General features: G+C 43.0%; 1 protein-coding gene across 3 annotated transcripts in view; it reads left to right on the forward strand.

The window, feature by feature from the left end:
- Positions 1 to 277: 277 nt before the first annotated feature.
- Positions 278 to 13,942, forward strand: part of SNCA (synuclein alpha) — a 63,600-nt gene continuing 49,935 nt past the window's right edge. Inside the window, exons 1-3 of one of the 3 annotated variants that reach the window (XM_042049860.1) lie at positions 278 to 469; positions 2,056 to 2,201; positions 8,303 to 8,344. In XM_042049860.1, the coding sequence (XP_041905794.1) occupies positions 2,081 to 2,201; positions 8,303 to 8,344 (163 nt within the window). In that variant the 5' untranslated portion in view covers positions 278 to 469; positions 2,056 to 2,080. Of the gene's footprint in view, positions 470 to 654; positions 789 to 2,055; positions 2,202 to 8,302; positions 8,345 to 13,942 lie in introns of those variants that run through there. The other 2 variants (XM_042049862.1, XM_042049861.1) reach the window with 2 other exon arrangements.

The raw sequence follows: 13,942 nt of genomic DNA on the forward strand, positions 1-13,942 counted from the left end.
AGGCACTCCAGCCTTTGGAGGGAGCGGTGACTGTGCGGAGTCCCAGGGGGCCCAAGTCGCCTGGCCTGCCTCTTACCCTCGCTTCTCTGTCGGTCTGCGTCTATAGAACAGGTGCTCCCACTTTATCACGCCGCGCCCCTCACTGCCACGGAGGACGTGATAGGGTGGGCGCAGGGGGCCGGGCGGGGGGCGCATACTCAACAGGGAGCGTGGCAAGAGCCTCCGCTCCTCCCTCCCTCCCTCGGCGCATCCTCCCGCCCCCCGCCCTCGCCTCTCGCCGGCACTCGCCGCCTGCGGGGCTGCCGCCGGGGTGGTGCCAGCAGAGCCGGCCCGCTCCCCGCCTCGGGATGTGCTGAGCAGGGGCAGCTCCCTCGGGCCGCTCCGCGCCTCGCCCGCCGCCTGCCCGCACCCCGCGCCGCCCCACGCCCGCTCGGAACGGGTCGGTCGCCGGTGGCGGAGGAGCCCGGCGGTGAGTGCGGGGCAGGGCGGGGCCGCGGGGGCCGCTCGGGGCGCGGGCTCGGGCGGGGAGCGGCTCCGCTCCGCGTCCGTGCTGCCGGGGGCTGGGCTGGGGCTGCGGAGCCGCACGGGGTGCGCCTATGTGTGTACACAAAATTAGAGAGCTATATATAGATAATACCTAAGATAGCTAGACTGACATTTCCTGTTGCACGTCCTCGTGTGGGCACGGGGGAGGGAGGAGAAGCCGGGCGCCGTGTCCGCCGTGTGCCGACGGCGTGTCCGCGGGTGCCGGTGGATGCCCATATGGTCGCGCCGCTCTGCTTTCCTCGGTAGGTGCCTCACTGTGTGTATGTATTTGTATGTATGTATCTGTTTGTACGTGTGTATCTACATATACACACACATATATATGGGCGCGACGCGCTGCTGCCTCCCTCCCTGCCTCTGCAGGTGTCCGTGTGTTATTTGATACACACCCGTGGTCCCCAGGTGCCCCCGCACCTGGTCGCGGCGCTGCTCCGGGGACGGACCTGGGGACCCTCCCGGCGGAGGAGTCAGGGGGTCCCGCGGGCCGGGTGCTGCCTCCCCCCGGTGCTGGGTATAAGGCACCCCCCCTTCGCCATCCCCAGGGCGGCAGGTACCGTGGGCAGTTTGGCTGGAGCGCAAACACTGCCTTTCTTCGCACGCTCGTCACGAGTTAGTAGAAAGCTGCGACAGCCCAGCTGCCTTCCTAGACATCCATTCCTCCTACTCCGCCTCTGGCAAAGAAGAGAAGATAACAGGCAGCACTTCTGTCTGTGGGTGGAGGAAGAGAAAGGACTACTGATAATGGATTTGTTGAAGGGACACTGATTCTGGGTTTTAATTACTATTTTGGTGGTTTCAGTGTGGCACTGAATTGTATTGCTGCTAGAGGACTTTCTTGGTAGCTTTAGTGCAGTGCTTTTAAAATCCTGTGTTCTTGCTTTGGCTTTTTTAGTAAAATATTTTCTGAGTTGTGGTGCATGCAAGGAACCCATTCAGGAAAACTCAGTTTCCAAAAGAGTGATGTAGACTATGTGCAAAATGCTGGACTACTGGAAATGCAGCATTTTTTGTTTCCTCCAGTCCTGGGTTGTAATGGCAGTTTCTTACAACAAGTAAACATTTATCATTTACAAGAGGTTTTGGTTTATGTGGTTTGGTTTTCAGGTTGGTCTGTTTGTTTGTTTAAGTTGCTGGTGTTTCTTTAAGTTGGTTTTTTTTTTTCCCTCTGGATGGGAGGTGGAGTATCATCAGATCACAGGGCTAAATCTTGCAATCAGAACATGAACAGAGCAGTCCTCTGGAAGAAATGATGCCTTCATAGGCAAGGAAGGTACTTGTGTCAATGAATCCATCTTCCAATCAGAACTGCATTATTGGCAACCTCTCTGTAAGATTCTGTGGAAATAGGATATCTGTTTCATATCGCTATACAATTTGGGGATATAAATAATATAATTTTAAAGTAATTGTGATCCCATTCAGTTGGAATACTTTTTTCCCCTTTCTGGGATAAAAAGCTGGAAAAACCTTACTAAAAGTGTGTACTGTCTTTTTTTTTTTTTTTCCTAGAGCTGTGTGAAGAAAGTCTTCAGCCATGGATGTGTTCATGAAAGGGCTTTCCAAGGCAAAGGAGGGAGTCGTAGCAGCAGCAGAAAAAACCAAGCAGGGTGTGGCAGAGGCAGCAGGAAAGACGAAAGAGGGAGTCCTCTATGTGGGTAGGTGGGCAGCAGAGAGCACACTGCTCATTGGTGCACCCAGACATTCACAGCTGGATCCTCATCAGACCTATTCTGCAAAAAAATATGTAATTGCTCATAGGAGACCATTGCAAAAGAAACAAGAGGAAAGTTGTGCCTTCCCAAGCTCTGGTTCTTTGAAGCCAAATGTTGCTTCTTGTGTCACGGGCTGGGCATGCATTGCTGCTCAGTGGAGGAGCCACGTGGGTAACACCATCCTGAACGAGGTTGTGTCATAGGAGGTGCCTTACAGTGCAGGTTGCTGGCTGGCACTCTACACAAGAAGTTTGCCAGATCAAGGCTGAAGGGCTGGTTGGTGCAGTAAAAATAAATATAAAAAATGTAAATGCTGGAGGTGAAGATGGCTTCACAGCATTCTACAGAACATGTGGGGCTTGAATAGGATTTCAGAAGACTCTTGAGAGGTTAGCTTGGGAGCTGAGTAGTAAACATGCTGACTGTTTGGCCTGTTGACAGTAACATTTTGTATGGCTAAGTGTTATCTTCTGAAATTAATTTCATGCTCTGTAGTTACTAGTGCAAATTCATGGAAGATACTTTCCATGACTTCTCAAGGAAGAGCCTCTACAGTTAGGGGTAGGGTAGGTAGACCCCAAGGTAGCAAAGCAGTTGTTAAGTGTCTTATTCTAGACCACACGTCTTGCATAGAGCCAGGGATAAAATTCTTTTCAAGTCCCAGACTGGTACATGCGTGATAGTCATCTTCATTTCGCAAGTATTGGGCTTTAGAGGACTGTCTTGCAAATGCTGTCATGAAAAATTCACAGAAAAACAATCTGCCAAGACTATATGAGTAAGTGGTTATTTATAAAAAAGTGATTATGGATCTGTTTCTCGTATTCATCAAATAAAGCTAGTCTATAAAAGAGTGGAGGGGGAAAGGATAACCTTTTCTGTAGGTCGTTTCTGTTCTGTTGATTTTGTAGCAGGTCAGTTCTGTAATGGACGCTGTGTGTACTGAGGGAGATGTGCACACATATCAGAAGTTAAACAGAGCTGAAAACCAGAGGCATTTCTTTTCAATGGAAGTACTGAGGTCTCTGGTATTCCAGTGCCTTTTTTGGATTCCCTCTGCTGTTGCAGGCTAGTGCCAGTCTGTAAGAAATTATTTCTGCTCCAGATAGTGTGGACTACTCATTTGGAACATACTTCCCTCCTTTTAAGTCATAGCAAAGCTCGGTGCTCTTGCCAACAGGGATGGCAGTAATTTTGAACACTAATTGTAGGATGAATCTATTTTAAAATGAGTGTTTGCTCATTTTCAAGATATTAAAATTGATGTTCTTCCACTGTATATTGTGCTTCATGTTGGAATGATTTTCCGAAGGTGGAACTTTTTTATTTTGTTGCCTTGTTTTCTTCTGGCGGTGCTTCTGGGGTGATTGATTTCTTTGTATTAGCAACCTGCATTGTATGCTAAATTAATCTCTGTACCTGACCTGTTATTCAGACCATAATAACATTTGAACCTAGTTCTGCTCCCAACAACAACAGATTTCCTGTTGTCTTCAGAGATGCTTTTGCTGAGGTTGAACTTTGGAGGGCAGGCTTGCTATTTTTTTCAAGAATAAATTACTGGGGTTAGGAGAGCCCTGAGCTATGGTAGGGACCTGTGCATGTGACTGTAGTAATGGTGGAGGATCCTTCTCCTACCAGATGCCTCCTTTGCAGGAGGAGAGAGTTATGTGCACAGTTTGTCATGCAGGCAAAAGAGCCTTTGGTTGGAAGTTGTCTCCAGAAGATCTGGCACCTCATCTCCAGTTGTGTGCTTGCCCATACTGGCAGGAGGTGTCAACAAGTTCAGGTAGGGTAAGGGAAATAAGGAGCTGGACGTTTCTCTGTCTACTTCCCAAGCACACATCAGAGGTGTCTCTTCCCATGTGCAGCATTAGCAAAGGCCAGTGTGATAATCTTTTGTTCTGCAGGCTGATAATGATTGCAGTGCAAAAGGTCTGAAGCCCCTTTATGAGGAGAGGAGCAGCACAATTCATTAGAGCTCACTTCTCACTCCATTTTTCTATAGTTGGGTTTTCAGATTTGAGATTCACAGCCGGATTGTGCTGTGAAAGCTGCCTGACATCTTGCAAAAAGAACCTAACAACACTGGGCTGAGTGGGACCTGTTAATCATTTTCAGTTTCATAACATTCAGCCTCCCATTGCTGCTGGAGAATTAAGAAGATGCAAAGTCTTTCATCCAGATCCCCTAGGTGATGTGGTTTCCTACTGAAATCAGTGCAATTTAAGTAAATGTGGAAAACATGTGGAACCTTCTGTCCAGGCTGCTGTTAACTATTAAGTGTGAGATTATAACCTAATTCTACCTGGTAAGAGTTCTATTAACAACAGCTGCTGTTTGGGATGAAGTGTGGTCATTATAATTCTTTTATTCTTGTTTTGGTTTTAGTATTTTTTTGGCACAAGGAAAATTTGCCTTGACAGAGGGAGAAACTTAGAGCTCTGTGAAAGAGCAGTGTATTGGAGGATTGAGGATTTTTTTTCCCTTTCCATGCTGAAATCTCTTCTTTCTTCCCTCAGTCCACTGTCCATCCTCCTTTTAAGTACCCAAGATCCCTTCAATACAGTCTACAATGTGTTTTTATGCTTTCAAGTGTTGGGTGTTGGTTTTTTTTATCCTTAAGTTCCTCTGCTAATGGGCTTCAGCACTGGGCAACTGAAATTGGTGGTTCTCTCAACTCATTCAAGCACAGCATCAGGACCTTTCTTGATGTCAAACAATGGCCTGGTCCTTGTTTGGAAAAGAGGACTGAGGCTCAGCAGTCCTGTGTGTGCTGTAGATTTAAAACTGCATCTTTCTGTATCCTTTATGTGCTGCCACTCGCTTCCTCTCTTCATACTAACAGCTCTTGATCCCCACTCGCTTTGAAACCAGGAACTGAGTAAGAAGGATGTGCTTGCACACTCTTGGTGGTGCAGTCTTCAAAATGTCTGCTGAACTTCATGTGTGCTTCCAGGGAGCTAAAACTTTTGCTCAGTTGACTCTTGAGTGCGTGTTCAGTGCTCAGGAATGGAAGTTTCCAGTCTGATCGTTTTTGGTGTGTCATAAGCTTGCAGAACAAAGGAATAGTTTATTAGCAGCAGGGTGGCTGACAGAGTTGTTTACTACTCCCTGTGCTGGCACATGGCCTTAGAGTAGAACAGGGCACTCATGACCTATTTGGCAAAGCCATCCAAACTCCTCCACTGCGCTCTTTTCAGTGTTTCTTATTTTCCTTTGGTAGTAGAAAGGCCAGCAGAGTAGTCAAGGGACTCAAGGTCTGGCTGGTGGAGTAATGGGCTTGAGGACTTGGAAGCAAGTGTTTTCCTTAAATGTTGATTGCCCCTTCCCCTAATTTGGACTTAGGTCTCCCTGCCTTTAACCAGCTGTGACTAAGCAATGTGAAAAGTCTGTTGATATCTTAAATAGTCCAGAAATGAATGTATTTACAAACTGCTGATACATTCCTTCATTCTGGCACAATGACAGCAATGATAATAAATGAAGAAGAGACTCTGGTATTTTTTTATAATTGGAAAAAAAAGCAAATATGCCGTTTAGTTTTCTGCCTCCCCTCACACAGATGTATACTATATCTAGGAAAAGTAGCATTACCATGTGCTACTATTGCTTCTAAGTGGCTTAGGTCAGAGTCATGTTCCTTGGTCTTTATAGTATCCCTACTCTGATTCCTCTGTTCCCCTTGTTGTGCAGGGTACATGAGCAAGACTATTGGTATTTTGGGAATGCCAGAATGAAAGACAGCTACTTTCTCCCAGAAACAATGAGGACAACCAGCTTTCCTTCATGGCCAGCCAGAAGTCATCCTACTGAATTCAACTGTTGTTATTTATAAGCCCGTTCTGGCAGATCCTCATGTGCTTCTGGATGCTGTTGTAGCTGCGACGGCAGAAACAGCTACTTGCATGCAAGTGTGCAGCAGTGGGGCAAGTACTATTGAGCTCTAACATATGCTGTAGGGTCTGGAACACCAGCTAGCTGGTTGTTTGCCAGTTAATGGATCTGGCTATACATACCCCTGTTCCATATGGGTCTGTGAGCTGAGCTTTTTTAAAGAAAAGCCTGTCTGTGTGAGCTGTGGCTATAGCAGCGATACATCAGAGCAAGTGATGTAAGAATTGACTTGCAATAGGTCCCTCTGGAGATGTGTGCATTGCACAGGTCCTCAGGGACTTCTGTCATACCATCCATCTCTTCCTGGCCTTAGGGAACTGAGTACTTGCTAATTCAGGGTTTTCCATGTCTTTAGTGGCTTGGCTTGCAAACAGTCAGTTCAACAACATGAATGAGAGACTGGCCAGGTCTAACAATGCATTTAAAAGCATGTGCTGAATATTAAGTATTCCAATAGAGACACTGTAAGCCTGCAGTGGTGTTCAGTTGCTAGAAGTCGGTAGAATCATCATCTGCTTGAATTCCAGCATGTGCTTTGCTTCTTCAGGTCTCATGGTGGTACAGAATTGAGAGCCAAAGTCCTAAAACAAGTCCTTAGAGGTGAACACTTTGCATATAATGAAACTTCTGATTGTTCAGTGGTAAATATTTTTCAGTGAGAGAAAGCAAGCTTTTTCTAAAGAGAAAATTGGAATGAAGGGAAAAAGACTTCTTGGCTGTTTTCATAATTAGCTAAAGGAATATTTCATTTTACTTGATGCAATATTTTTTTTTTACTTGTGTTTATCATGGATTGTTACTCTGCTCTTGCTCATGGGTAACAGAGCCTTTTCAATCGTGTAATCAATCTAATAGTGCCAGAACTACATGGCTAAAGTTCCATAAATTTGCACTAGTAGCAAATAGGACATATTGATGAATGAGCTTATATTGTATTTCTGTGCTTAATTGTATTATTGTAAAGAATTTTGGACAAAAGGTTGCCTCTTTTCTAATATTTTTCTGCTCATGCATTTTATTCTGTTATGTTAGAAGGGTAAAGTCAGAAGTATAAATTATAATGTCCCAAATACTGAATGACAGCAAAAAAATTGCATTACAAATAAGGTTATTTCTGTGTTAGTAAGAAAAATAAAATGTCATCTTATCTCTGGCAGACTAGGTAAGATGATTAACTAGGAGCCATAAACTCTGTTAATTGCACACTGTTAATCATCATAGGTCACAGATGGATATTAATCCCTGAAATGTTGCCAAATTATGGAACCTGACAAGGGCAAGAAGAGGGCCGGTAGGGAAAAGGACACCAAGTTATGTTTTAAACAGCAGTAGGTGCTAATTTGTTTCTCTTCCTCTTAAAGATGCAGGAGATTGTTCCTTTTCATGCAGCATGTTAAAAAGTCAAGGTTTTTTTGCATGTGTGTTGCAGAAATCAATTTGGTCTTAAGCATGGCAGGGTTACATTGCTTACACAACTTGTCTTGTGTTATGGCTCAGTCTAGCACGAGTTCCAGGTTGCTGCCTGCAAGTCAGGTGTGAGCTGTGACATGTGCTTGTGACAACAAGGACACTGGATGTAGCAGACCTTGGGTAGGACTGATCTCCTGCTTGAAGTTTCTGTTCTGGATTAGTTGATGTCTGAATCTGGCTAGCACTATCAGCTCCCTGTGAATTTAACCTCTAGGCCTTTCTGTAGTTCAGTAGTGGTTGTCAACCCCTGCAAACTGAGATTGGGCAAAGGTGAAACTGTAAGGATCTTCTGGAAACCGTGGCTCAGAGCTTCTCCAAATGCATGCATGAGCCTCCTTAGGATGTTAGCATGGTTTCTGTGCAGTCATCTCTGTGAGTTTGCCAGGTGGGAAGCTTAATGCAGCTGTTAAGAAAATGGCAAGGAAGTCAGTATGTACTGCAGAAGTGTTTCCGCTATTATTCACCTTTCCACAGTCAGTACCCATCCATGCAGGTGTTCTTTACTGATGGCTTTGCCTCTTGTCTTAGACAGAATTTCTTTTTGATTTTTTAATAACCTTGGAAAATATTGTGTGCAACTGTATGTAATCTACATATTAATCCCCCTTTATCATCTATCTAGTCTTTACCAGTACTTAAGAATATGCATTCTCAACCTAATATTTTTCTTTCTTTAGGTTCCAGGACCAAGGAAGGAGTAGTTCATGGTGTCACAACAGGTAAGATAATTATCTCTTGATTTCAGCTTATTTCCTACATCTGATTAACCAGCCATTTAGCTCTCAAAAATTCTAGGTTTTTGAGAGCACTGCAATTTGTGAAAGTGAGAAATACATAGGAAAATTGAGAGATCTGGTTGGGTGGGAAGATTGAAGGGAAATGGCTTACAGGAAAGAAACAAATTTCAGAGTTTTGATTTGAATTTGTCACAGTTATGTGTTTTGAAATGTTTTTTTAAAACTGACTAATCTCAGTAGCAAGAGCACTTTGAAACTTGGAATTTAATGCCATGCATGTATATTCACAATAGCATTTCTACACCAAAAAAGAGTAGATTTGCATTTTAAATTGATTTGCAGGGATCATTTTAGGTATGAACTGTAACCAATAACCAAAAATTTGTTTTAAGGGGCAAAAAGAATGGAAGTCTTTGATTTATACAGAGTGCAGAAAAGCCTTAACTGACCATAGGGCATTGAATAAAATGTGTAATTTTCTGCTATAGAATGTAGGAGTTCTGGAGATGTGAAGAGAATGCATGGTCAAGAAATGTAAGTTGCTTTTCCCCTGACAAATTAGAAAACAAATAAGTAGCAGAAAAGGATTTTTTTCCTTAGTGTACAGCTGGTGTATCATTCAGCTGTTCTCACACAAGCCAAAGCAAAGGATAAACAATGGTAGGTAAACAAATGTCACTACTTAATACCCAACCCACATAAGTGATTGAAAAGTCAGTCAAGAGCATTTCTAGTAGCAAAACAGAACAGAGTATCTAGGATGGTCTTTCAGAGTTTGGCCTCAGGCTGAGCATGCATGCTGTTATGAGATACCAAATCTCAGCTTGTTAAACCTCAATTAAGAGAAATATTCAGAGGGATCATTTCTATGACCAGCAGAGGATTGCAGTAGAATGAGATTTGGGGCACATATATCCAATATCACAGATGTGGGAGCAGCAACTGACAGCAGTAGGAAGCAAGTTAATAGAGGTGATGTTCACCAAGCTGGGATGTGATAGAGTCAAAGTCAAGGGCATTTGCGTGTGTATGAAACATGCTGAAGCACTGGGCTTCTGGTGGGCTGACTCAGTGGGGGACTTCTCTTCCTCCTCCTGAAAGGAATTGATCTCAAATGCTGTACCTCTATGTGATGGCAATATGTTTAGTGAGGCAGGAAATTTTCAATTGGTGAATAGAATTTTTAACAGGTTTGAAAAGATTTTGAATTTTGTTCTGGAAGATACAAAACAGACTGTAAAGCTAAACATAAGGGGAACACCTCTGTTACATGCTGTGCCTATGAATAGAAAATGTAAAAAAGTTACTGTTAGGCAAAACAGTAGCTGCTCCTCACACACTTTAGGAAACAGCTGACACAAAGCAAAACGCCCAAAACTTGGGAATAATGGGTTCTGTGCCACAGTTTGCTTCCTTCTGGCCTTTCAGGCTGCTTGGGATTAGTTTGGCTGTCGAATGAAAATGGAAAATGAACAGGGGGTGAACAGGTTGAAATGTGGCTGTGAGAAGAGAAGACTTCAGGCAAAACCTAGAGAGCATGGCTTCCAAAATGAAACAGCATGGACTTGCTAGTGTAAGAATAGAGGAACTGCTTGGAGATGTTTTAAGAAAAAAAAATAATAGCAAGTCTATAAATAGCTGTTCTGGCAAGTAGAGAAGGTAGATAAAAACAGATTTGGGTTCACTGTAGTGATTCTGAGGTGTAATATGAAGACACTCAGATGATAGTGAAGTTGCTGTAGAAATCAAATCCATTTAAATCAGTGCTGTTGCAGTTAATGTGATAAAAATGCCTTTTAAGTCACTTATAAAGACCTACTTGTCTCTTTTCATATGACTGGAGTTCACAAGTTGTAGTGGTCTTATGGCACTAACTCCCCAGTTCATCATGTGAAACCTGAGGTGAAGTAAACACTTTGTTATGTGAACAAAAATGGTTCAAGGGGTTGGAGACAATCAAATGCAAAATAGAATTACAGATCAAAATGAGTATGTGCACAGTTGTGCAGTCAGTCTTTTCTTGGTGTCTGAGTTTCAAAACCTTGATTGCTTTGCTACTTTTGAGTTAGCTGTGGGTTAACCCTCTATGCTGGTGAAATGCCTGTGAAATGACACGCCTTAAAGGGTTAAAAAACCTAAATGCATTCTTCAGTCAGTTAATTTCCAAACCCAAAATTACTAGACTGAGGTGTTTCTTGCTTTAAATGTGACCTGATTGTACCAGGTTTAGTGACATCAAGATACTGTGAAATGAGGATTCCAGGCTGTGGCTCACAGGAATATGGTGAGTGTGTTATTTGTCAGGTCACCCTTTCTCAGAACTTCTGATGATAAAGCAGCTTTGCTTATTGGTTTTATGGGATGTTTGCTTGTGTTTAGACTTGCCTTCATAATTAATATGTCTCCTGGCCTTTGACTGTAAATGCATAATTCACCCATCTTGCTTATCTCCCAAAAATGAACTGTATCAGAGATGATATATTTACAGTCCATCTCCTGATATTCTAAATAAAGTAAGTATTTACTTTATTTTAAATATTTACTATTTACAAATATTTACTACTTGTACATAAATCAGAACCAAAAAGCCCTTAGTCCTTCAACCATGTGTCTGTGTCCTGAAATTGACTGAAGACACAATATTGACAGTTATAAACCAATAGTGAAGTGTTTTTCTTAACTCTTTTATCTGATCATTCCTATTCTTCTTAACATTCTTATTCATTGGTGTCCTGCTCTTTAACTCCCTCAGGTATCTTACAGAAAATTGCATAAATTAAAGAACTACCAATATATTCGTGGCATCTTTGTAAGTGAATTCTTCAAGTACTTAAGAGAAACTTATTGTTTGAAACACGTACTCAAAAGTATATTTGGTACAGTAAGAGTAATTTCATTAATTCAGACAAGTTCTGTGGTTTGAATCTACTTTTACTGTCCAAGGTCGAAAGCAACTAGTAGTTGTTTTGAATTGCTCCAGAGGTTTTACATTGATACCATATGCTACCCAGTTGTCTGTAATAAGTAGGGCAAAGTCAACTTTAATGCTAATACTTTTTGCCCAGTGCTGTAGTCAGTATTAGAACTTAAAGTTAGCCTTGGTGTGGTCATTGTACACTGTCCCAGGGTCATTTAATGGAAGGGATAGTCTCTGCATAGATAGAAGTAGTAATCAAGCCATAACACAGCAAAGCTCTGCAGAAGCTGCTTTACTGTGGTTCTTAACACTGTGATGCAAAGCAGATATCAATTTTACAAAGACTTCATGGCTTAAGATCATTAAGCAACCTGGTATTCAGATGGATTTAATAATTTGGAATCAACCCCTTGCATTCCAAATTGATTTGTTTGTGTGCCCTTAATGCTTTCCCCATTGCTACTTAGTGTAAGCAATAAAATATATGAGACTGGAAACCTACTTTGATTTTTCTTCTCCCGTCACTGGGGTTTCAGAGCTGGAGCGTCACCAGGCTGGAGCTCATTATCAGAGTCACTCTGGTAATGATGTTTAGTTATTCCTTAGAGACAGGAAAGATGGCTCTCTCCTTACTATGATTGCTTTTGCCAATCTGTGCTATTTATATAGTTTGCTGAATTTATCTTCATGGCTCTGATTTCTGAAGCAGTGTGTGAGAGATCTTCCATGGTAACTCCTGTGTCAGCTTTCTTATGCTATGTCTGCGCAGGTTTTGGCTGGGATGGAGTTCATTTTCTTCATAGTACCTGGTATGGGGCTGTTGGGAATTGTGCTGGAACCAGAGTTGATAACGTAGGGATGCTCATTGCTGAGCAGGTCTTAGGCATCAAGGCATTTCCTGCTTCTCACTTCACCCCACCAGTGCGGAGGCTGAGGGTTCACAAGGAATTGGGGGAAGACACAGCCAGGACAGCTGACCACAGTTGACCAGAGGGATATTCCACACTGTATGGCATCCTACTGAGCAGTGAAACTATGGGGAAGGTTGGTGGGGGTCATCTGCTTGGGGACTGGCTGGGCATCAGTTTGTTGGTGGTGAGCAATTGTTTTAATTTGCATCGCCTGTGGGATTTATATCTTTCTCTCTTTGTTATTTTCCTATTATGATTTGTTATTACTATTATTATTTTATTTCAATTTAACTGTACTTAGCCCATGAGTTTTCTTACTTTTACCTTTCCAATTCTCTTCCTCCCCATTCTGCTGGGGGAGGAAGTGAGTGGGCAGCTGTGTGGTGCTTAGTTGCCAGCTGGGGCTAAACCATGGCTGTCTGAAATAGAAGCAATATTAAGTATACTGCTTTTGTTGCTACTTTTATCAGTATCTTACTGTTGTGCCAGTAACACTGTTAGCAGCCTGATTCTTTCCTTTTTCATTTGAGTTTGTATGTACTAAGCCTTTCCTAGGATAATGTGTTTCTGGGAGGAAAAAATGCACTTCAGACAGCGCCTTCCCAAAATACTGTTAGTAGTGGGAACACCAGCCACTGGATAGTTGCTCTTGGAAGGTGGTTGTATTTGCCATGACAACATAGTATAAGAAATGTGGGTCTAATAATGGCATTGAGAATCAGGTGGATTATACTGCAGCATTCATAGTGCACTCAGTTCCACTCTGTTTTGTGATATTTTGCTTTTGAGGTGCAGTTGCTTTAAGAGCTTGAGATAATGAAACTAATTGTGACTATGACAATCAACACAGTACAACCATGCTTTCTCATTTTATCAGAAAGGATGAGTCTGCGTAAGGCAAATAGAGCCCTTGTCAGCATCAAGCCAGCTGAGATTGTCCTTCATGTGTTCTGCCATTCAACATCGTTTGGAAGGGGGAGTTTTCAAAACAGTATGTGTCACTTCCATACAGAAAAAATTAACAGAACGGAAGGACCCTGAATTATAGAATCATAGAATGGTTTGGGTTGGAAGAGACCTTAAAGATTATCTGGTTCTAACCCCCTTACATGGGCAGGAATGCCTTTTGCTAGACCAGGTTGCTCATGGCCCCCTGGCCTTGAGCACTTCCAGGAATGGGGCAGCCACAGCTTCTCTGGGCAAACCTGTTCCAGTGCTTCACCACCCTCACAGAAAATAATTTCTTCCAAATCTAAATCTGCACTCTTTCAGTTTGAAGCCATTTGCTCCTGTCCTGTCCCAACATGACCCAGTAAAAAGTCCCTTTCCACCTTTCTTGTGGGCTCCTTTTAGGTACTGGAAGGTCACAAGTAGGTCTCCCTGGAGCCTTCTCTTCAGGCTGAACAACCCCAGCTCTCTGAATGCCTTCATAGGAGGGGTGCTCTATCCCTCTGGTCATCTTGGTAATGTCCCCTGGACTTGCTCCAACAGGTCCATGTCCTTCCTGTGCTGGGACCCCAGGCTGGCAGCAGCACGGCCGGTGGGGTCTCACCAGAGCAGAGCAGAGGGGCAGAATCCCCTCCCTTGACTTGCTGGTTATGCTGCTTTGGATGCAGCCCAGGAGCTCTCCAAGAAAATGAATGAGACAGAGGAAAATAAAAAGTACTGAGATGTACCCAAAACATATCTCCTCTTCTTTTTAACTTTAAAAAAAATTTAAATACTTCTTGGAAAATATGATTTTTGAATCTA

Source organism: Corvus kubaryi, unplaced genomic scaffold, assembly GCF_017639235.1.
Source record: "Corvus kubaryi isolate FWS band 111438036 unplaced genomic scaffold, C.kubaryi_AGA036_p1.0 71, whole genome shotgun sequence".
NCBI lineage: Eukaryota > Metazoa > Chordata > Aves > Passeriformes > Corvidae > Corvus > Corvus kubaryi.